General features: G+C 38.6%; 1 protein-coding gene across 1 annotated transcript in view; it reads right to left on the reverse strand.

Annotated features, from left to right (window-relative positions):
• Positions 1-13954: 13954 nt before the first annotated feature.
• The window catches only part of pgap6 (post-glycosylphosphatidylinositol attachment to proteins 6), a 45516-nt gene continuing 35300 nt past the window's right edge, over positions 13955-24170 (reverse strand). Inside the window, exons 11-14 of the mRNA XM_073060568.1 lie at positions 22642-22788; positions 21469-21565; positions 17337-17534; positions 13955-14121 (exon numbers count right to left, since the gene is read on the reverse strand). Of these exons, the coding sequence (XP_072916669.1) occupies positions 14012-14121; positions 17337-17534; positions 21469-21565; positions 22642-22788 (552 nt within the window). The 3' untranslated portion in view covers positions 13955-14011. The remainder of the gene's footprint in view (positions 14122-17336; positions 17535-21468; positions 21566-22641; positions 22789-24170) is intronic.

Genomic DNA, 24170 nt, shown 5'->3' on the forward strand with positions numbered 1-24170 from the left:
AGAGGAGAGTGAACATAGAAACACACAGCAGGTACACCTTCTGGAATAGTGCATGATTCCCTGATGGCATGTGACATTCAGCACCTGTTATGAGAACTGCTCGAAGTAGTGAGGTTGCCTGCAGAGACGGCGGAGGTTAAAGGCTCACCAGAGAGTGGAGAGTAAAGAGCAGAAAGGGAATGAGTGGCTAAACCTCGGGCCAAAAAGAGGCAGCAGCAGAACACGAGCCAGCAGAAATTGCTAACGTAAAGCAAAACCTACCAAAGTCAATCTGGTAAAACTCTAAGGGGATGTGGAAACAGAGGAAAGGGAGAAGTGGAGAGGAGGGGTAAAAGAGTGACCAGAGGGCATCTGGATGCATGGGGAAGGAGCAGCTGTAGTCCAGCATGTATTAGGTAGATCCTTATAAAGTTATATCACGGGGCGAAGCATCGGGGAAAGCAGAATATGATCACAACCCTCCAGCACTCTTGGTGGAGTGGATGGGCAGGGACATTGAGAAATTTTGTCAGATGTGTGCCCAATTTAACTCTGGTGGGGATATAAATGTGTGGCTAGAAAACCAGCCACAACTGAGGTAAAACATTCAGAAGGACTTCATGGGGCATCTGCTAAAAAGCAGGGGGGATACTACTGTCTGGTAATCACTTCAGCCAGTGAGTAGAGGTTTTCCTAATGGGATGTGGTACTGCCAGCTCCGTGGCTCAGCTTTTAGCTCTGGAAATCTTCTCCAGCTGGACTCAAATCAGGGAGGGTATTTCACAGGGAAAGTGATGAAGGAAATGTGCAAGCTGTTAGGGATTCAAAAACTCACGATCGTGAGATATAGGAGCAGAGTTAGGTTATTCAAGTCTGCTCCACCATTTCAGCATGGCTGATCCAATTTTCCTCTCAGCCCCAATCTCCTGCCTTCTCGCCATATCCCTTCATGCCCTGACCAATCAAGAATTTATCAACCTCCGCCATAAATATACATAAACACTTGGCCTCCACAGCTGCCTGTGGCAGAGAATTCCACAGATTCACTACTGTCTGGCTAAAGAAATACCTCATCTCAGTTCTAAAAGGATGCTCCCTCTATTCTGAGGCTGTGTCCTCTGACCTTGGGCTCATCTACCACAGGAAACATCCTCTCCACATCCACTCTACCAAGGCCTTTCACCATTCAATGGACTTCAATTAGGTCACCCCACATTCTTCACAATGCCAGTGAATACAGGCCCAGCCATCAAACACTCTTCATATGACAAGCCATTCAATCCTGGAATAATTTTCGTGAACATCTTTTGAACCCTCTCCAGTTTTAGCACAGCCTTTCTAAGAGAAGTGGCCCAAAACCGCTCACAGTACTCCAAGTGAGGTCAAACCAGTGCTTTATCACATCTCAACATTACATCCTTGTTTTTGTATTCTAGTCCTCTTGAAATGAATGCTAACATTGCATTTGCCTTCCGCACAACAGACTCAACTTGCAAATTAACCTTTAGGGAATCCTGCACAAGGACTCCCTGCACCTCAGTTTTTTTTTAATTTTCTCTCCATTTAGAAAATAGTCAACCCTTTCATTTCTTCTACCAAAGTGCATGACCATACACTTCCCAACACTGTATTCCATCTGCCCTTTCTTTGCCTATGCTCCTAATCTAAGTCCTTCTGTAGCCTCTCTACCTGCCCCTCCACCTATCTTCAAACATTGTCTGCAAACTTTGCAACAAAACCATCAATTCCATCATCCAAATCACTGACATACAACACAGAAAGAACTGGACCCTATATAGTCCCCTGTGGAACACCACTAGTCACCAGCAGTTAGCCAGAAAAGGCTCCCTTTACTCCCACACTTTTCCTCCTGTCAATTAGCCACTGCTTTATCCATGCTAGAACCTTTCCTTTAGTACCATAGGCTTGTATCTTGTTAAGCAGCCTCATGTGTAGCACCTTGTCAAAGGCCTTTTGAAAATCCAAGTACACAACATCAACCAATTCTCCTTCGTCTATCTTGCTTGTCATTTCTTCAAAGAGTTCCAACAGAGTCGTCAGTTAAGATTTTCCCTTTAGGAAACAATGCCGACTACAGCCTATTTGAAAAAACTTTTGGCATATTCTTTAATATTATTGGCTAGCTTACTTTTGTATTCCATCTTTACCTTCTTAATGATTTTTTTAGTTGCCTTCTGTTGCTGATTAGAGAGAGCCAGAGGGAGAGAAGCTAATCCTCCCACAACCAGGAGACTGTCATCGTAAAGGAGCTACCTAAAAAGACGGTGTTCACTCATAGGTGGATAGGACAACAGGAGGTGCTTGTCATAAATGACACAAGTTTGTGTACAGACCTGCTGAGGCAACCACTGGACTCCAGTTAAACTGTATCACTCACCTTCTTGTCGACTTCACAGACAGAACAAGGGATCAAGTCTACCCATTAACAGTGTCATTACTGAGAATCTAAGGCTATGTCCACACTAGATCGGATAAATCCGTAACCGAAGCTTTTTCTCTTATTTTGACCCTCCATCCACTCTGTAACGTCATTTTCCTCCCCTGAAAACTGAGCTTTTCTAAAATGCCCTCCAGAGTGTGTCAATTTGAAAATGCTGGTTGGGCAGAGTAACGTGGACAGGGTAACTGGAGATTTCTGAAAACAGTGTCATGATGTGCTGGAACAGATGGTGGTGGCAGCGCGGCATTTCATTGTTTTCTTGAACGCAACCCCCCACACAACCTAACAATTTCAGAACAGATGGCAATGAGACTGAAGCAGAAATGTACTCACCAAATACTTTGACCCATAGCTTACTGAATGAATAAGTATACCCACTTTGCCCTGTTTTCTATCCTTGCTTGTATGAAGGTGGCTTACCCATTTATGCAATAGATGTGTAACAGCCTAATGTAACATTGTATGGAAATACAAGATAACACTGATGCAGACTTGTTTTATACATTTAACATGGTGCTTTATTAATGCAACAGTGTTAGTCTTTCAATGTTCGTCGTCAGCCGGGTCATAATGTCCGTGAACTCCCTGTCGTTTGCCTCCATACCCTCCAGTATTGGGGGGTTTTTTAGGTTTAAGTCCTCCTGTGTGAGAGCCAACAGCTGTCTGTCATTTGGCAATTTCCTTTAAGTTTTTCTGGTCTGCAACTGCACAAACGCCCACTTCCACAGCGAGATTCGACACCAAACATGTCGCTTGTTTTCCGTAGATGTGTCCTGCTCATGCCCAGTCGGAGGAGATTCACCCAAATACCCATTTTAAAGTGTACGGAGGGATTAAATGTTGAAAATAAAAACACAAAATGCTGGCAGAACTCAGCAGGCCAGACAGCATCTATGGGAGGAGGTAGTGACGACGTTTCGGGCTGAAACCCTTCATTACTCCTGATGAAGGGTTTCGGCCTGAAACGTCGTCACTACCTCCTCCCATAGATGCTGTCTGGCCTGCTGAGTTCTGCCAGCATTTTGTGTTTTTATTTATTTCCAGCATCTGCAGATTCTCTTGTATTGGATTAAATGTTGGTTTTTTTTAAGATCTTGATTTGTATTAATTTGAAAATTTCCAGCTTAAGTGCTTTGCTTAATTTTTGAAATGACTTTTCATATGATTATTTTGATTAATTTTAAGAGTTTTGAAAGTTCAGAAACATTTGTGATTTGACAGATGGCTCAGCTGGAGTACAACTACATGGCTGTCAAAAGTACCTTCAGACGGCTCCTGTGACAGACATTCTGCCACCATTTCCTGCAAAGACAGGACAGCTCATCTCCAAATCTGAGTGAATACTCCATAGTTATCACCTGCTTCATCACGACCTGTGTGGATGAGCGTGTGCCTTTGAGAACATACCAAATATACCCAAACCAAAAGCCGTGGATGAACCAGGAGATTCGTAGTCTGCTGAGGGTTCGATCTGTAGCATTCAACACCAATGGTCTAGAACCATACAGGAGGTCCAGGTACAACCCACGGAAGGCTACTTTAACAGCAAAAACAACAATTCCGATTAGAGTTAGAGTTGGAATTGGATGCATGTCGGCTCTTGCAGGGTTTGACTTCCTACAAAGTAAAACCTAACATCATGAATGGAACTAATGATTTCAATGCCTTTTGTGCTCGATTTGAAAGGGAGAATAAAACTACATCTGTTCAAATCCCTGGAGCACCTGGTGACACTGTGATCACTGTCTTGGAGGCCAATGTCAGAACATCTTTTAAGATGGTGAACCCTTGCAAGGCGTCAGGCCCCGATGGTGTACCTGGTAGGGCTCGGGAAACCTGTGCCAGCCAACTGCTGGGAATGTTCAAGGACATCATCAATCTCTCCCTGTTGCAGTCAAAGGTTTCTACCTGATTCAAAAGGGTGACAATCATACCAGTGCCCAAAAAGAGGGTGAGTAACATCAATGACTATCACCCAGCTGCACTCACATCTACTGTGATGAAGTGTTTTAAGAAGTTGGTCAAGGCCAGAATCAAATTCTGCTGAAGCAAGGATCTGGACCCACAGCGATTTGCCTAAAGCAACAATAGTCCACAGTGGATGCAATCCTACTGGATCTCCATTCGGCCTTGGACCACCTGGACAATAGCAATACTTGCATTGAGCTGTTGTTTATTGATTAAAGCATTAAACACAGCCATACCCTCACTTCTAATCACCAAGCTCCAAAACCTGGGCCTCTGTACCTCGCTCTGGAACTGGATCCTTGACTTCCTCAGCAGCAGACCTCTTTCGGTACTGATCTCCTCACTTACAATCAATACTGGCATACTTCAAGGATGCATGCTTAGCCCATTGCTATATTCGCTCTACAACCACAACTGTGTAGCTGGCCATCTATAAATATGCCTACTGCACAACTATTGGTGGCAGAATTTCAAATGACGACAAGGAGGAATACAGGAGTGTGATAGATCAGCTGGTTGAGTGGTATCGCAACAACTACTGATGTTGAGTGTAAGGTATGACCAAGGAATTAATTGTGGACTTCAGGAAAGCGAAGTCAAGGGAACACACGCCTGTCCTCAATGAGGGATCAGCAGTGGAAAGGGAAAGCAGTTTCAAGTTCCTGTGTATCAACCTTTCTGAAGAGCTTTCCAGAGCCCAACATATTGACATAACTATAAAGGAGACATGACAGTGGCTATTTTTCCTTAGGAGGTTTGAGGAGACCAAGTTTGTCACCAAAGACTATCACATATTTCTACATGTGTACCATGGACAGCATTCTGACTGGTTACTGTCAAAATAGACAAGAGAATCGTTAAACCCTCCTTAGGTTACAGACCGATCTTCTGGGACTTGTTCTGTGATTAATCCAATACAATTTGAAGTTAGGCAGCATTAAATAGATTATGATTCTTATGAATCATATTCCTCTGATGAATTGTGGATTGTTTTAAAGGCTCAATAATAGAAAAACTACATTTTGTGAAAGCCCCAGAACATGTTTTAACATTAATCACTGCTAGAGAGAACAAGAAACAGAAAAAAAAAATCAAAAAATTTTAAAGATAAAATTTTTTCAAATTTATATTTTTATACTTTGGCAATGCCAAAGCAAATACATTGCTATTATATGTATTATGTTGCTTGGTAACAATATAATTTCTTGTTAGTTTAGCTATTAATTATACATTTATATCATGGAGAAGAATAGGAACAGGGAACTCCATCATCTCTATCATTTAAAGATATGATAATAAATTCTTTTGTATCCATTTAATTCTCAAGCAGAACCATTGAAACTTAAAACTGTAAACTCCTTGACTTTATCCTAAATGTTATTGAAAGTTGATGTAAAATAATATCTCAGTGCTGCATGCAGCCTTTGTTTTTTTGTATTTGTGAAGCAGTGGTTTCTTTTAAAGATATAATTAAGATCTTTAATGATATACTTAAGATGTACTGTATGGTTTCCAATAAAACTCTGACGTCAGAAGTTTGAGTGCTTGTGTTAGATGTTATCTTCAGTTCATCACTCTTTCAATTTATGTCAATCTGCTGAAAAGCAACATGGTAGAGGTCTAAGGGTGTAATATCTGTACTCCCTGCATGCCTAATATGATCTTCGTGCCTTTCACCTATTTACTAATGGGCACCACTCCAATCTTTATTGAGGAAGCCTGAGAAAACAATTGGTAAAGTGAAACCAGATCCAAATTTTGCATCTACTTCATTCTACAGAAGTATACCCTTGGCATGCTTACTGAATGCAACTTGATCTTGTATAGTACAAAGAGGCTGCATTATCCATAGTGAGATACCACTAACCAAATTCATTGTAAAATGTTAAATCCAATTCTTTATTCAAACCCATTTAAAATCCTAACAGCTAGTGAATATCTCTATGCTCATCTTAATTTCACCAAATAATTTACACCGGTAAATGACCGTTCGTCAGAACAGAAGTTAGAAATGTTTTAATTAGTGATATGGAGAGGGGGGGAGGGGGAAAGGTGGGAAAGAAAAAGGGAATACCCATGATAAAATAAGCACCAGGATCAATGGCGAGTGCCTTATTCACTCTCAGAAATAATCAGAAATATACCAATTGACAAGGGTGATTTATTAATGAAATAACCAATAGAATCAGCTGACATATTTATAACTGTTTTCCTAAGTCACTTCATCCTGGATGAATGCTTGTTAACCACAGGTAGAGGATGAATGAATGAGGGCACGAGAGCAGATAGTAAAATTGTGGAACTGAGAGTTGGGAGTACAACGATTGCTAGAAATCTGAAATAAGAGAATTTGGGCAACATTCAGCCCATCAGAAAGCAGCAATAGAAAGGAAACTCCTGATATCATGACATCCACTGGTAACATCATTGACACAGACAGAAGTGTCAGATTCTTAAAGCTGACTGCATGTTGTGGAAAGGGTTCCATTAAAAGTAGTCACTCTGTTCCAGTCACTTTACTCTAATGACCATTGGTTTTCGAAAGTCAGTAGTGGCAAGTTACCCAACTCTTGAAATATGTTAGGCAAGTCAAAAACTGCCCTCAAGTCCACACAAATCCAACTGCACTTCAGAATACTAAACAAACATTAAAAGTTGACTAAAAACCTGGAACAACTGATAAACTTAAGACTATTTATCCATGAATCCACTTCCAGAACCTTCCTTGTAAACCAAATTGTAACTTACAAGGATCAGACTATTAGTCTTTGGGTAATTATCAAAGACTAAGATGGTGCAGAAATGGAAATCCAGGTTTTAAAACAAATATGGAGAACCCTACCCATACATCGTGTCACAACGTACCATAAAATTATGTTAGTATAAGAATATAGAGTACACTCAGTGGCTGCTTTATAGGTACCCGCTGCTCGTTAATGCAAATATCTAATCAGCCAATCATGTGGCAGCAACTAAATGCATAAAAGAATGCAGACATGATCAAGAGGTTCAGTTGTTGTTCAGCCCAAACATCAAAATAGGGAAGACCATGTATGCCAGATAGGGTGGCTTGCTATCTCAGAAACTGTTGATCTTCTAGGATTTTTACGCACTACAGACTAAAGTTTACAGATGGAGTTCAACCCAGATAAGTGTGAAGTGGTTCATTTTGGTAGGTCAAGTATGATGGCAGAATATAGTATTAATGGTAAGACTCTTGTCGGTGTGGAGAATCAGAGGGATCTTGAGGTCCAAGTCCATAGGACACTCAAAGCTGCTGTGCAGGTTGACTCTGTGGTTAAGAAAGCATATGGTGCATTGGCCTTCATCAATTGTGGGATTGAGTTTAGGGGCCAAGAGGTAATGTTGCAGCTATATAGGACCCTGTTCAGACCCCACCTGGAGTGCTGTGTTCAGTTCTGGTCACCTCACTACAGAAAGGATTTGGAAACCATAGAAAGGGTGCAGAGGAGATTTATAAGGACGTTGCCTGGATTGGGAACATGCCTTATGAGAATAGGTTGAGTGAACTTGGCCTTTTCTCCTTGAAGCGACGGAGGATGTGAGGTGACCTGATAAGAGGTGTATAAGATGATGAGAGGCATTGATCATGTGGATAGTCAGAGGCTTTTTCCCCAGGGCTGAAATGACTAACTTGAGAGGGCACAGGTTTAAGGTGCTTGGAAGTAGGTACAGAGGAGATGTCAGGGTAACTTTTTTTTTTATTAACACAGAGGGTGGTGAGTGTGTGGAATGGGCTGTCAGTGACGGTGGTGGAGGCGGATACAATATTTAGAGACTCCTGGATAGGTACATGGAGCTTAGTAAAATAGAGGGCTATGGGTAACCCTAAGTAATTTCTAAAATAGATACATTTTCAACACAGCATTGTGGGCCAAAGGGCATGTATTGTACTGTGGGTTATATATGTTTCTAAAATGGTGTGAAATTTTTTTAAAATCTGGTGAGTGGCAGTTCTGTGGGTGAAACACCTCGTTAATGAGAGAAGTCAAAAGAGAATGCCCAGACTGGTTCAAGCTTACAGGAAGGAGACAGTAATTGAAATAACATTGTGTTACAGGAGGTACTAGGGTATACTTAGGATCTATACTCACTGGGTATTTATGTATGCTCACATATTGTGTCTAACTATATTCAAATTGCCAATGCTCAAATAAATCATTCTTGTTGACAGTTTAAATTGTTTTCAATAATTTAGAGAATGAAAACTATCAATTTAAACAAAACTTTGACCATGGCTTCTACAACTTCACATAATTATTTCTTACTACTCAGTTCTGAAGGTATCCTAGGTCATTTATCAGCATTAAAATTAACATAAATCTGTTACCATTTGCTGTGGGGGGGGATTGCAATTAATAGGATTTGCTAAATGAATATTTATTCAACTTCATCCTTGCATATTTTGGAATTTTGTTGTTCCATTTTTTATTTTATCCACAAGATATCTGGTAATATTCATTCAATCTTTAATTTCTTGCCTTGCTTAGTCACCTAATTGGCAATCTCTAGCCCAGCTAATTGTTTTTATATTCATTTATCACTGTGCCAGGCCTGAATGATAAGTGCTACTTAACCACTCTTGACATTCTCTTAAGAAGCTATCTAAATTCTGGCATTAATCCCTTTAAAAACTGAAACGTCACTTGACTGGCCTAGTAGCTTATCCCACTGATCCATGCCACTTCAGACCATTGAGGAGATCAGCAGTCACTGCCCTACTCTATTTCCATACTGGTGACTGGGAGAAAGGCATCATAACTGTTACTAAAACTTCAATTAAAACAAAACAATGGCATATCAATGAACCCAATTGTTGGGTTTTCTAAATATATGCTGTCACAATTTGATCAATGAGTTCTTCGTACAATTTCTTGCTTCAACAGCTCCTTTATAATACAATGTCAGTACATGCACAATAATTGTCCCTTCAGTATTATCATCCACTTTAAATGTAGTTTTATCTGACTAGCAGCCAATGGTGCAGTAGAATTTGGTGTGAAGCAAATCCCTTAAGAATAAAGTTATCTGGTTCCATAGACTGTTTCATAAATGAAGCACCCTTGTTGATCAGTTTAAATTCCTGATTGTTCCTAGTATCCTCTATTTATTTATTTGCACCGTTTATTTAGTGATACAGTGCTGAATAAGCCCTTCCGACCCTTCAAGCCCTGAGTTAACCCTAACCTAATCACAGGGCAATTTACAATGACCAATTAATCTACTAATCAGTACGTCTTCAGACTGTGGTAGGAACCTGAAGCACCCCGTTGCACAGGACATAAAAACCCCTTTAAGAGGACACTGGGATTGAACTCCAAACTGTGACACTCCGAGCTACGTTACCACAGAATCCATCTTAAGTGTACAGGGCAGATATACTGAGACAATCAGTTCTTCGTCCAAAATTTTAATCATACTCCGAATTTCCTAATTACTTCTAATATCATCTAAAATTCATTATTCATTTCCATAGATGCTGCCTGACCTACTGGGTTCTTTCAGCATTTCGTGTGTTGCTTATTTTTCTTAGCTTCTGAGTATATATATGAATATTTAGATATGCTAAAGGTACTTGGAGTTACCATTGATTGAACTTTCCTGCAAACTAAGAACACTCAAGGGAATGGAAGATATATCATCACTTTCTCTTCAACACATTTACAGCATTTTAATATGAACCAAACCATTTCATATGAAAGATGATACAAACATTCACACTGAAAGCCTAGAATCATACACTAGTGATCCAAGTTGGACTTTGAGATAGTGAGCCTAACCACACCATGCCCTAGATCCTGTACAGTGAATTAATGTTTGCATTCACAGGCAGAATGTAACATTCCCTGGCACTTCTGAGCAGAACTATGCTCTCACACATTGAAATCAAGATGAAGGCAAAATTAAAAAAAGTTTGATCAACAAAACTAAGCCTTTAGCTTTGCCATCTGTTAAGGCAATCAAGCTTCAATAATATTCCAGTTAAATTTTTAAACAATCAGCTGTTATGAAGACATTAAAAGTGAAATCAACTAAAATTACTCTAAAAACATGAAAAATTAAAATTCAAATTTATTTAATGCAAGAAGATAACAGCTTTGACAGATGTAAAGTTAGTGGTAAGTAGTTTGGGGAGAAATTCAGGTAATTTCAAAACACTCCCCCTTCCCTCTTCTTCCAATTCCCATTCTGGCTCCCATCTTACCTCTTCTCACCTCACCTGCCTACCACTTCCCTTTGGTGCCTCTTCTCCTTCCCTTTCTCCCATGGTCTACTCTCCTCTCCTATCAGATTCCTCCTTCAGTCCTTTTCTTTTTCCACCAATCACCTCCCAGCTGCTCACTTCATCCGCTCCTCTACCACCCACCTACCTACACCCTCATTGGGCTTCACCTAGCATGCTCCAACTGGTGCTCCTTCCCCTCCTCCCAGCTTCTTATTCTGGCTTCTTCCCCCTTCCCTTTCAGTCCCGATGCCCAAAGCATCAACTCTTTATTCCTTTCCATAGGTGCTGCCTGACTTGCAGAGTTCCGCCAGCATTGTGTGTGTTTTACTGCGCCTTTTCTGTCTGTCACAGATTCTAAAACCCATTTCCTTCAATTAAAGGATATTAGAGGCATACTTATATTTTAATGAAAGCAGTCAAAGTCACATTTGATATTTCTCAGGGTGACTAATCAGAGCCCTGAACAGTTAAGTCATTTAATCATACAGCCTGGAAAATAACCCTTTGACCAATCACCTCAGTATGGGCCATCACTTCCACCGTCACTTCCCTGAAACTGTCCTGTACTTTTCTATCCCATTGCACTTGAAGTGCTCATCCAAAATGCTGTGACAGTATCTGTTTCCACCATCCACTCTGGCAATGAGCTCTAGGTTTCAACCATTATATAGGACATAGTTCTTCCTCAGATGTCCTCCAAATCTTCTGCCCTCATCTTCAATTGTGCCTTATGAGCATAGTTATCTGCACCAAGGAGAAACATTTCCCCTATGTATCATGCTCAATATAGTATACTTCACAGAGGTCTTCACTCCACTTCCTTCATTCCAAAGGAAACAAACCTAGCCTATCCAGTCAATCCTCATAACCAATACACTCCATCCAAGCAACTACCTAGTGAATTACCTCTGCATGCCTTCCAGTGCAATCACACATTTCCAATGGTGACACAGATCGATACAGTAGTGAGAAAAGCATTTGGCATGCTTGCCTTTAGAGGCTAAGTCATCGAGTACCAGACTTGGGACTCATGTTGCAATTGTACAAAATGTTAAGTTAGATTATACAAAGTATTGTCACTGTTCTGATGATAACACCACAGGAAGGACGTGGTAGCAACAGAGAGAATGCTACCCAAATTGGATGGCTATGATTTTAGACAGATTTGGTAGGCAGGGGTTATTCTCAGTGGACTGTAGGAAGCTGAAGGGTAACCTGAAAGGTGTTTATAAACTTGAGGGACATAATTCTGACCATATATCCATCTTTCTCCACCGCCCCCCCCCCCCCCCCGCCTTACATAGCAGAGAAGGATAGAACTAGAGGGCATAAGTTTAAGATACTGGAAATTTAAAGGAAATCTGTGAGGCAATTTTTTCCTCACAGAAATCTGAATATTTGGCCAATTTCCCAAAGGTAGAGGATGCACAGAACCTAGAACAGTAACAGCACAGTTAGCCATGATGTCATTCTAAACTAATCTGCTTGCACTGACCAATACCCCTTTATACCATGTCTGTTTGCTTGTGTCTAAATGCTTCTTTAAAAAATTGCTCTCATATGTTTTTACCGTCTCTACCGGCAGCACAAACTACTGTGTAAAAAGAACCTTCACTTGCAAATACCAAGAGTTACATTAAACACAGTCTTAAATTTCAATTTTTATCTATAGCAAACCAAGTTGTTGCAAAGTCAGACTGAGCGACTAGGTATTTTATCCAAGGCTATTGAGCCATGAAGATTAATACTGAGGCAGGTGGGAATACTAACCTTTTAAAAGCTAACACATGAATATATTCATGAACACATCAACTGCTTCCTGCAAATCAGAAGTTACAATGCAAAAAGACAGATTAAATAAAATATATTATCAGCTTCACTGAGCCCTTGGCGGCCAGTCCAGTAGTATACTCCACTCTCCTCTGCATCACCGAACTGATGAAGCAAGTATTGACCAGCACAGGTCTGATTAGTGATAGCATAACTACGGTATGTGCCACCTGATTGCACAAGGGTGAGAAATATTAGATAAAGCCTTGCGATGCTGTTGTGTGAAGCCTCTGCCATAATGGATGTGAGATGTGCATGAGCTTGCTGTAAAATTAAAGTGCTGTAGTAGTGTAAATTGTTGCTACATGCAATGTGACTTTTGTATTGTGCCTCTTAAGATTTTTAACTGATCTATGAAAGTGCAAAACATTGGGAAGCATAGATGGCCAGTAGTGCTGTCATTGAGATAAGAGATTTGATATATTCTTCGTACTGGAACACACATGAAAATTAAGATATTTTCTAGGAATTAATTCAGGACATGGGCATTCAACCTCAGCAAACACCATTCATCACTGAAACTGCACCACAAATCATGATAACTTTCTGTCGGGGAGCATATACGAACCCCTCATCCACTTAAATATCCAGAATTGACAGAAGAAATCAGAACACCTGCTATAATCCCTGCTCTGCCACAGGACCTTTTAGACATCCAGAACATATGGAAATCTATCAATACCAGCCATAAGTATTTATCATTTCCCACTGGTGCATTTGTGGTTTCAATGAGTAGCAGTTAACTTCACCTGATCAACACACACAAATGCTGGAGGAACTCAGCAGGCCAGGCAGCTTCCTCAACCTCCTGCTACCTCCTTAATCTGACTTCTCACCTTTCTTTCCAGTCCTGAAAAAAGGTCTCAGCCCAAAATGTCAACTGTTTTATCTTTGCCATAGATGCTGCCTGGTCTATTAAGTTCCTCCAGCATCTTGCTCACGTTGCTTTGGATTTCCAGCATCTGGTGATTTCCTCACATTTGTGAACTTCACCTGATAATGACTGAATCTGCACCCAATGAGATAAATAACAGTTACTGATTGCTGAGTGATGCAATAGTATTATTGAGGTGGAATCTCAGGTGATTCTGCACTGTCAAACTAGCAGATTATTTATGCATCATCATTTCTATAAACAATTGAGTTTTCCACCAACTTCCCTCCATCATCAACTTCTGAATAGAGCTATTACAGAGGTCCCAACTGGCTATAAAGTGAATTAATGGCATGTGTGGGAAGATCCACTGGGTGCCTTGGCTAACAATGTTCCTTTGCTCAACATCACAAAACCAGATAACTAATTGCTAGATTATGGAACCTCATACACATATTAATATTCATGATTCAAATAGTGAATGGATCTCAAATAACTCCCTGGAAAGCACTTTGGGAAGACTCAAGGATATGAAAGACATTATACAATATGAACTCAATCTTCTAATAACTGCAAATAGTTACAAGCGTTAATATTTTTCAACACCAAAACTTTATTATAATTGTCCCATTAATAGGATTTTCTTTGCCTCTTAAGGACGAAGTACCTCCCAGGAAGGGCTGTTCTCACTCTTATTATTACCCAATTTCGCCACGACCTTCTGAATGGATGATGACCCAACAGCTTTAGCTACTAATCCACCTCAAAATAAGAACAAAGTTAAAATTTTTAATTTAGTGCAGGCGTTTATTAAAATATTGATTTTGCAATGTTTCAAAATAATATTATAATTTGTTTCATTTTATAAATAACATGATACAAAGCTTCCACTATTAAACTACATTATGATTTAAATACATTATCCCAAAATATAAATTCCCATTTAAGGCAATCTAAATGCACACAGCAAAATATGTATTATGATGTATATAGTTACATAAAAATAAATTCAACCATTTAAATAGGAAACTTCAATTTTCTTACCCCCAAATTATAGTACATAGAATCTTTACTATTATATACATATAAGAAAATATCACTATAGTGTAACATACATGGTGCATCAAGTTTTATCAATATTTTTTGGAATAACAGTGTTTTCCTTTCATTGAGTATCATCTTTATAAAAAGTAGTTTCTTCAGCAGTCCTGTTTCTAAACATTAATTCACAATTAATGCAGCATTTAAGTCTTAGCTTAATTAAAACAGTGGTCTCACTAAAACATTTACACAGATAAAACATAAAACACAGCAGCACTTTACATTCAAGTTTCTTTATAAATTCTATTTTAAACCTATTAAGTAAGTTTGTATAACTTACTGTTTAATTAGATTGCCTAAAGCGTCAGCATGCTGCTTCGGAGCTCATGATAAAAATACCTGACGGTAATAGTTCAGGGAAAATTAACTGAACCAATACAAAACCACAAATTAAGCTCCAGATTGTGTGTTAATGAACCTTACCTAGATCTTTATGATTAAATATCTGGTTAGTTTGGCTAAAAGGACAGATTGCATTGCATTAATATGTCTTAACATATTTATACAGTCGCTCACTAAGAAGTATGTAAGGGGACTGAATTTTTTTCACAATAAAACAACAAATCCTCAAAAAAGGCCAGAACTGGAGAAATGTTTTTTTTAAATGATGTGTTTTGTTAAGAAAAAAACTGAGCAATTTCCATTACTAACTAGAAGTGTGGTGACAGAGAAAGACTTAATGTTTGAAAAAGATTGAGAAACTTAAGAGATATTATTGATTTTCTATAATTAAATGTGGTTATACAGAAGAACTGGAAAATTTCCATTATAATATTGAGATTATATACATCATGCAATTCAAGTTTTATTAAACTCCAGCACACTTGTATTTTATACCCAAAGATCTATAAAGTCTTGTACAATCCTTGACCTAACCCAGAGTCTATTCTAAGATCCAAATTTTTTTTTAAAAAACAGCTGCCTCCTACACAGTTTTTAGTTTGTACAATTCAACATTTGCAAATATTCATTCTCTGAAGATCTAGCACTTCTGTCTAGATTAAATCTTTTTTGGGAGGCTTGATAATTTAGTTTATAGGAATTCTGCAAGAATGCAGAACATAACAATTTCCTCTCCAGATAGTTTAATCATGAGCTAATATTGGTTAAGTGATATATCTACCAAAGAAGTTACAATGAGATAATAAAAGCTGAAAAGGAGAAAATTCCATATACTTATATATTCTAGTATTCACTAAGCAGTAGTCTTGGATGCCAGGCCTTTATAGTCATTTTGAAGACAGAACTATATTTGGATGATAAAGCTTTGGTAGAAATTGTAATATTAAACTGCACCAAAGGCTGTAACATATTCCATCTCGGAACTGCATTGCAGAAAAGTCTAGTTCAACTCCCTATCCCTTTACAATATGGAATAAAAAGTTTAATAGGAACACAGGAACACCATTTGCAAGTCTTCCTTCATGTTACACACCTTTCTGACCTATAAATGTCATCAATGTGTCTAAATCCAGGGACTCCCAACTAGAAACACCCTGAGAGTACTATCATCCAAAGGATGCTGAGAGTCAAGATGGTAACTGACCACCATCTTGAAAGGCAATTTGAAAAAGATACCAACTGATTAGCATGCCAGTGGCATGCTCATCAATAAGTTAGAAGAAAATCTTAAAAATGCAAGGTTGCATATTGCTGGCCACTCAGGGACAACAATTACTCCTTTAATTGTAAAAGACCCTTTCTCTATGATACTCCAGAAAACATGGAGTGCAGGTAATTATAAACAATACTTCTAGTACACTGTACACTAAGAACTGAATGATAAGCTTTGAAGAATTAGAATAACTGCTTGTGAGGTTCTCATAAATGGGAAATGTGTAGTTGAAAACTGAAGTGTCTCTTGAAAAGGGCTCCCTTCAGCAATCACATCCGGAAAACTATTAAATTATGATTCCAAAATATTGCAATATTTTTGTGTATGGACAATTCTTGTTAAAACCAATACAACATGAATTTCCCTCCATGTTCTGCTACACTTGACATTGTTCCACAATGAAATGATCTCTCTGGTACCTTCAAGACCAAGAGACAGACAAATTTTGAAACACAGATCAGTTATCAGTTGTAACACTGCACAGTACACAAAAAATGTTCTTAGTTTTCAAGGAAAGAAAGATAATGTAGCCAGGCAACTTTCAGGATTAAACTGTAAATGAATTTCAATGTGCCAGCAATCCAATTAATGCACAAATCAAAAAGAATAATTTGCCACTTAATTTTTTTAAAGTGCAGTGTAATGTGCTTAATTAAAATCATAACTTTCTGTTCTTTGGTGTCTAAAGTAATATAATTACTATAGTAATATAACTCATTAGCTAATAACTTGCTAGCCTGACTAATTTTCTTGCATTGCCTTTGTGGCAAATGACACATTGTCAGATGTTCTGTTAAAAATGAAGACTTTAGGTATCTACAACAATAATACACTTTTGTATTCTGGATAACAAAAAATAAAATTAAGTTGCAACAAATCGTATTGACCAATATTATTATGGACCAAAAAAGTGCATGAAGCTATCTTTTTGTTAAAGAAAACATCTGATGTCTCTTTTATTTGTGTATAAAAATCTATCTGCATCTATCTGCATCTTGCAGAAAAAGTCAAAAATAAATTAAATTATCTTGTCATTTTTACAGAAATTTAAAATGTTTATGGTCATTTTTTTTAACCACTACTTTTAACGTGCAACAACAAAACACTTTATGAATGTACTTCTGTTATAAAAAGAATGAGTTTCCTCAATTTAATTTTCCTGGTCAACAAACAACATACAAGTCTTCTTCTACATTAGAACAAATCTGGTATCCACATGTAATTTTACGTGTCCAGAACTGCAGGCTTATGTGTTTTTTACCTGGTGGTAACAAAAATACCACACTTCCAGCTACAAGAATATGCCAAATGCTGTGTGTGTAATAATAGTTCTCCTTAGTTTCCAGGAGTCCATATACAGCAATAGCAATTAATGCTGCACCTATTCCTGGCAATAAGAAAAATACCCAGCGTTTCCATGTTGGAGGATAGCAGTGCCGGCGTTTCATACACCGAGATACCTAAAAGGGATGAAAAAAAAGATTATTCTGTCTATTGGCTCACTAGTAACTATTTAATATTTAATTTAAAACACCTGAAAAATGCTAAGATTTATATGTTTCAATTAAAAACCTGAGCAATATACAATGCCAATAATACCAGTAAAAACAATTGGAACACTCCCACATGGATTCCAGAGAAGTATCTTTCTTGAATACAGTCAGCACAAGGCAAACCTGAAAGCATATGAACTGATGCTTAAGCACTACAAATCTCAATTGTCCAGTATAGTAAAATACTAACTACTTGAGAAAAAAACAAGAAAAGCATACATCAAGCCAAATTAACAAAAGGGGCCAAAAAAAAACAAGAGAAAATCTGCAGATGCTGGAAATTCAAGCAACACACACTAAGTGCTGGAGGAACTCAGCAGGCCAGGTAGCCTCTGTGGAAAGGAGTACAGTCAACATTTCGGGCTGAGACCCTTCAGCAAGGCTGGAGGAAAAAAAAGATGAGAAGTAATTTAAAAGGTGGGGGGGAGGGGAGGCAGAAATACAATGTGATAGGTGAAAATGGGAGGGGAAGCAGTAAAGAGCTGGGAGTTGATTGGTGAAAGAGATAGGGCTGGAGAAGGGGAAATACAGTAGAGAAGGTCATGGAATTAAGAAAAAAGGGGAGAGCACCAGAGGAAGGTGATGAGCAGGGAAGGAGATAAGGTGAGAGAGGGAAAAGGAGATGGGGAACAGTGGGGGGGGGGGGGGGGGGCATTACCAGAAGGTCGAGAAGTCGATGTTCATGCCATCAGGCTGGAGGCTATCCATACAGAAGGTGTTGTTCCACCAACTTCAGTGTGGCCTCATTGTGATAGTAGAGGAGGCCATGGATTGACATATTGGAATAGGAATGGGAAGTGGAATTAAAATGGGTGGCCACTGGGAGATCCTGCTTCTTCTGGTGGACAGAGTGTAGATGCTCAACAAAGAGGTCTCCCAACCTAGGCCAGGTCCCACCGATATACAAAAGGCCACACAGGGAGCACCGGACACAGTACATGAACCTAAAAGACTCACAGGTGAAGTGTCACCTCACCTGGAAGGACTACTTGGGGCCCTGAATGGTAGTAAGGGAGGAAGTGTGGAAGTGGTCCATTTGCAAGGGCAAGTCAGGAAGAAGATCAGTGGAGAGGGATGAATGAACTAGAGAGTTGCCTAGAGGAGCAAATGCTTGCGGAAAGCAGAAAGTGGGGGGGGGGGGGGGGGGGGGGGGGTGGGTGGAAGAGGTGCATGGTGGTAGGATCCCATTGGAGATGGTGGAAGTTCTGAAGAATTATGTGCTGAACATGGAGGCGGTTGGATGGTAGGTGAGGACAAGAGGAACCCAATCCCTGGTAGGGTGGCGAGTGCCCACGTACATGAAATGGAAGGGATATAGTTGAGGGCAGTGTTGATAGTGGAGGAAGGAAAGCCCCTTTCTTAGAAAAAGGAGGACTTATCCTTCATTCTGGAATGAAAAGCCTCATCCTGAGAATAGATGCGGCAGAGAAGATGGAATTGAGAGAAGGGCATGGAGCTTTTACAAGTAACAGGTAGAGCCAGATATCAGTAGATAAACTGTTCAGCGATAAAGACAGAGAGAGATCGAGAAAGGGGAGGGAGAAATTGACTACATAAATTTGAGGGCAGGATGGAAGTTGGAGGCAACGTTGATGAAGTTGGCAAGCTCCGCAGGGGTGCAAGAAGCAGCACCAAAGCAGTTGTCGACGTAGCATAGGGATGGACTCCAATGTAGGCTTGGAACATAGACTGTTTCTCGTAGCCAACAAAAAGGCAGGCATAGCTGGGACCCATCAAGGCTACACTTTTTGTTTGAAAGAAGCGGGAGGAGCCAAAGGAGAAATTATTACGACTCGCTGACAAGTTCCGCTGGACGGAGGAGAATGGTTGTAGAGGGGGACTGGTTGGGTCTGGTGTCCAGAAAGAAACGGAGAAAGATAAAAACAAATAAATTGATTTAATGCAGCAGTTTGATAGTTAACAGTCAAGGACAAAAGGTGATGGACAGGTGCCATGTTGGATACAGGGAACACAATCTTGGAGGTGGGCCAAGGAGCTGCATCAGCTCTAGACTAAACTCTCAAAACGACAATAATTCAGTGGCTCTTGGGTTGAAAGAGACAGGTGCTAGTAGCTCTTTGTAGAAAGGTGCAAGTTCAGAATTCTTTTACTGTCACTTTCTGTGTAAAGGTGACATTAGCCAGGACTTGAAGCTGAGAGACTGGAGCTGAACAGGGAGTTGCATTCAGATGAGTCTCCACAAGTTGTAAATGTGACAATCAGGTAGCAGAAATATGAAACTTTGGAACAAAAGGCAACTGTTGCTGGGTTAAGAGTTCATTTTAAGTGTGTGATCGTAGTAGTTTTGATTCCAAAAGCACAAAAAAGTGTCAAGGAACAAATATGGATAAATGCAAATTATTAGATGACAGATTGGCTGTTCTGCAACTTAATGGCTAACTAGAACCAAGGTTGTCAAATGACCTACTCCATATTCACAAGCAAGCTGATAAAGAGACAACCAAAAAGTCAAGATTGAAGGCAAAGATACGAGACTTGTTACTCAAGTGAAAACTGATCTTTTGATTTTGTCAGACCTCAAAAAAAAAACCTTTCACCACATTTAATCTTTTGCACCACATACAAAATATGGAGAATAGTTCAAACATAGATGATTTAGGATACAAGGATCACAATCAACTTGGCTTAGTTAAGAAAGTTCATGATAATAAGAGTCCAAAAGACAACTAATTCAAATGCACAGAGTGATCAGCTATCATACAAGTTTCAAAAGTAGGAATTTGTTAATAATAAACATCCATCAGAGAGCAATAGGGATTCCAATAGAACATCCTAATTTGTGAGTTAGCAAATATTGTGTGGGAAAATGAGAGTAGGGCAGTAATGTTTACCCACTTACAGAGCCCATGTAGGATGACCATCTTCCCAAAATGATAGCCAATTATAATGGGGAAATTCAACAAACCTGTGCCAGGTTGAACATGATACAAAAATGGAATTGCATTGACTTCAACAGATGAAAAACATGGAAAGAAAAGCAATAAATTGTTTGTTTATAACTACTTAAGCAGCTAAGAATTTTAACTATGTCAAATTGAATTGCTTTAAATTTCTATAATAGCTTTTTGAACATTACAAATGTCTAACTAATTTTGACAATACTGGCCAAGCCAGGGGCAGCAGCTTAGGAAGAGTTAACAACTTCCAGTGCTAATGAAAGGGATTTAGATGATGTAGTTATTTACATGCTGTATCGTTTTAAATGGAATTAAAGTTACATGCTAGAAGACCATGTAACTGACTCCAAGTGATGGAACCAATAATGGGCAACATGTGGCGACCCATTTCCTAGCACACTCGAACCGGCTCACAATTAGCCAGCATGCAGGCACAAAGGCCAGGTCCGCAACAAAGGGAGAAAAGCCTGCGGGGTTTGCGAGTACGTGTCTCTTGGAGCATCCGCGCCTGGGGAGGGCGGGATGAGGGAGGCTTTAAAGCAAGGCTGTGGAGTTCGAATAAATTAACTTTGACTGCAGTTTATCGACTCCGTGTCGTTATTTTAGCGCTGCGTGTAGCACACCCGCTACAAACAATCAAATAGGAGAAATATACAGCATAAGTGCAAAATCTCTTTTGTAGTTAACATTAAATGAATACAGTTCACCAAAGAATACAAATTCTGGATAATAGGTACTCCAACTCAACTGCAGTTGTGAGATTGTGAATTAATCTTTTAGGATTAAATAGGAGCAGATGACTACCCTCAGCTCCAAGTTGTATAGATTTATATTATGCCCATCCACCAATTTTGATCAAAATTAAAGTTAAAATAAAATTTGTCTTTTTAAAAAAAGTTTTAATGTATAAGATAACACTCACCCCATGCAACTACCATGATCCCCAGGGCATTCCAAAGACCACGCCGATCTAATTGCATTGACATTGCAATCAATAAGGAGCCAAGAATAAAAAGCACCTTTGATAATGAAAGCAAAAGATTAGTACGACATCACCATTTTCTACATGTTAAAGATATTAAAATATTGATCTAAATATTTGACCTTTGATTTCTCTCCTTGAAAATATGCTAGTAATGCTCCAACATTGAATTTTGAAACAAAAATCAGGACTATTGACTTGTCTTAGATCACAATACCCTAGTAGTTATAAAAGTACACTTTCTAAACACACTTCTCCAGTTCAGCACCATTCTTTTAGGACATGCACTATACTTGTATGCAAATTAACTCAGTCCTATGTCAACCTGCAAGGCACAGTAATTAAATCCAATGAAAATAACATCATTTGGAATCTGGACTAGAAATTCATGCTGTTTACTTTCTGCTCTTTAATGTTTCTGAAGTTAGTTTAAGTACTTGTTGAGATAGAGCCTGATGGTCAGGCAAGTGTGTTTTTTTTTAAATTTCATTACAGTATCAAAATTCGACTTAATCTGTAAATTTTAATCTCATTATTGTACAATCTGAACATACATTCTACACTCAATGTGAACACACAGCCACTCTACACCCCCCAAAATCACTGGGTTGATTCATCAGACTTTATAACTTGCTTCAAGTTAACAACCTGGGAACATGTGAAATCCTCTGGACTTCACCTGAATAAACTTAACTAATATTAGTACTTCACTGCATCTAGAATCTTAACCTTAACAAATCCCTCAATTTGTTCACAGCCCAAAAGGGGAAACACGGAAACACAGGCCACTGGATTCAATAAGGAATTGGTATGAACAATTTGGCTTTACAAATAGCTCATTACTCATTAAGTCCACGAGAAATAAAAATGCATTTTATGTCTGAAAGAGCTCATTATAAGTTCCCTCAGAGCACAAAGAGTCCTGATTCAGGCTTTCGACCCAAAATGTCAACAATTTTTTCCTCCTACAGATGCTGCATGAACTGCAGAGTTCCTCCAGCATGCTGCATGTTATATCTGATGGTGTCAATGATTTGCTTAAAGTGAGAATGAATTAGACATTGAAATATTTTAATGATAACTCCACATTTCTGTGGAAAGATGATTACTTACATACTTAAGTAGAGTCTTTAACCTGGCCATACAGAGAATAGTAACCCACACAGATAAAACTGAGCCGAGGAAATCACAGTATTGAAGTGTATCATATTCCATAATGCACAAGACTGCTATCCCTGGTTGATCACATGCATGATAAAACTGTAAGGAATAAGTTTTTAAAAATTGTTATTTGTCTGTTTATTCAAAATGTATCAGACTAATGAAGTAAAATGATCATCTCTATAATGGATGTTTTAATAAATATTAGTACAACAGCATCGTTTAAATTGGCATTAGATTAAAAAAAACATGTTGTGGGTACATGACAATATCATGAAATAGATTCATTCTTTTAAATAACCATGACCAAAAAAGTTATTAGATTTATACATCGCCCTAAGTTTTGCTAGTGCCCTTTGGGTACTTAACATTGTTATTTCTACCAAGTCTGGCTTTGTGTTAATTTAGCCACAGAATGAATCATTGGACACTAATGCTTTATATACAAATATATGAAACTAACAAGACCAAATAAGGTACCGGTATTTTAGTTCTATCATGCAAACTATAATTGAAGCAAAAAAAATTATGGATATGTGTATACAAAAATTACTTGTTGCTATTTCTTCAGTATCAATCACAATATTCATGAAACACAATTATAAAAATAAATAACACCAAAAGTGAACTTCATTTAATTCACCAACTGTCACATACCACACTCAAGTCCATCTCTGGAAGGCCTTAAACTCAGTAAGTATCAATGACGTCAAGTTGTACAGCAAACAAAAAAATGCAGCAAGGTTTCTTCCTCTCCCGTTTCTCTCTTGTTCTCTAGTAGCTCGTGACACTGACTCATTTTTTGTTCTTCTCACTCAATTGCTCCAGTTTCTTTCTACCCTGTTCATCTCACTCACTTTTTTTGTAACAGTATTTTCAACTTCACAAAATATTCTCCCAAAGCAATCTTGAGAAAACTTGCCAGTTTTTTTGTATACATCAAGTGATTGGTTTTGTGAGAATATTTTTATTTAATCAGGATAATCATTGAAACCCAGTTACATCTGAAGGCTATCTGCTTGTAGTCAGAGGAATTTGATTAAGATTCTTTTATTACACTGCTGAGGCAGTAAGGAGTTTCTCCTTTAGAGTTCAAGGACCAATAATGGAAAAGCAGAGTTAGTAAATAAATTACAGCAACTAGCCATAAAGCTTATCAAAAAATTTGTAGGGATTCACTCTGCTGTTTATATTTTTAAAATTTCCAGCTTAATGTTATCAAATGCACTCTTTTTTAAAAAAAAAACACTACATTATTTATCTTGTCATCAATCTCGGACACTTCCAATACATACATGAAGGCTACTGCGGCAACATATTAATTGAGCAATTTTCTTAATGTATTTCTTAATGTATTCTTAATGTATTGGTCCCTTAGAGAATCAGGGTGGTCAGCTATGTGTGGAGCCGAGGGAGATGGGAGAGATTTTGAACGATTTCTTCTCTTCGGTATTCACTAAGGAGAAGGATATCGAATGGTG

This window comes from Hemitrygon akajei, chromosome 11, assembly GCF_048418815.1.
Source record: "Hemitrygon akajei chromosome 11, sHemAka1.3, whole genome shotgun sequence".
NCBI classification, from domain to species: domain Eukaryota; kingdom Metazoa; phylum Chordata; class Chondrichthyes; order Myliobatiformes; family Dasyatidae; genus Hemitrygon; species Hemitrygon akajei.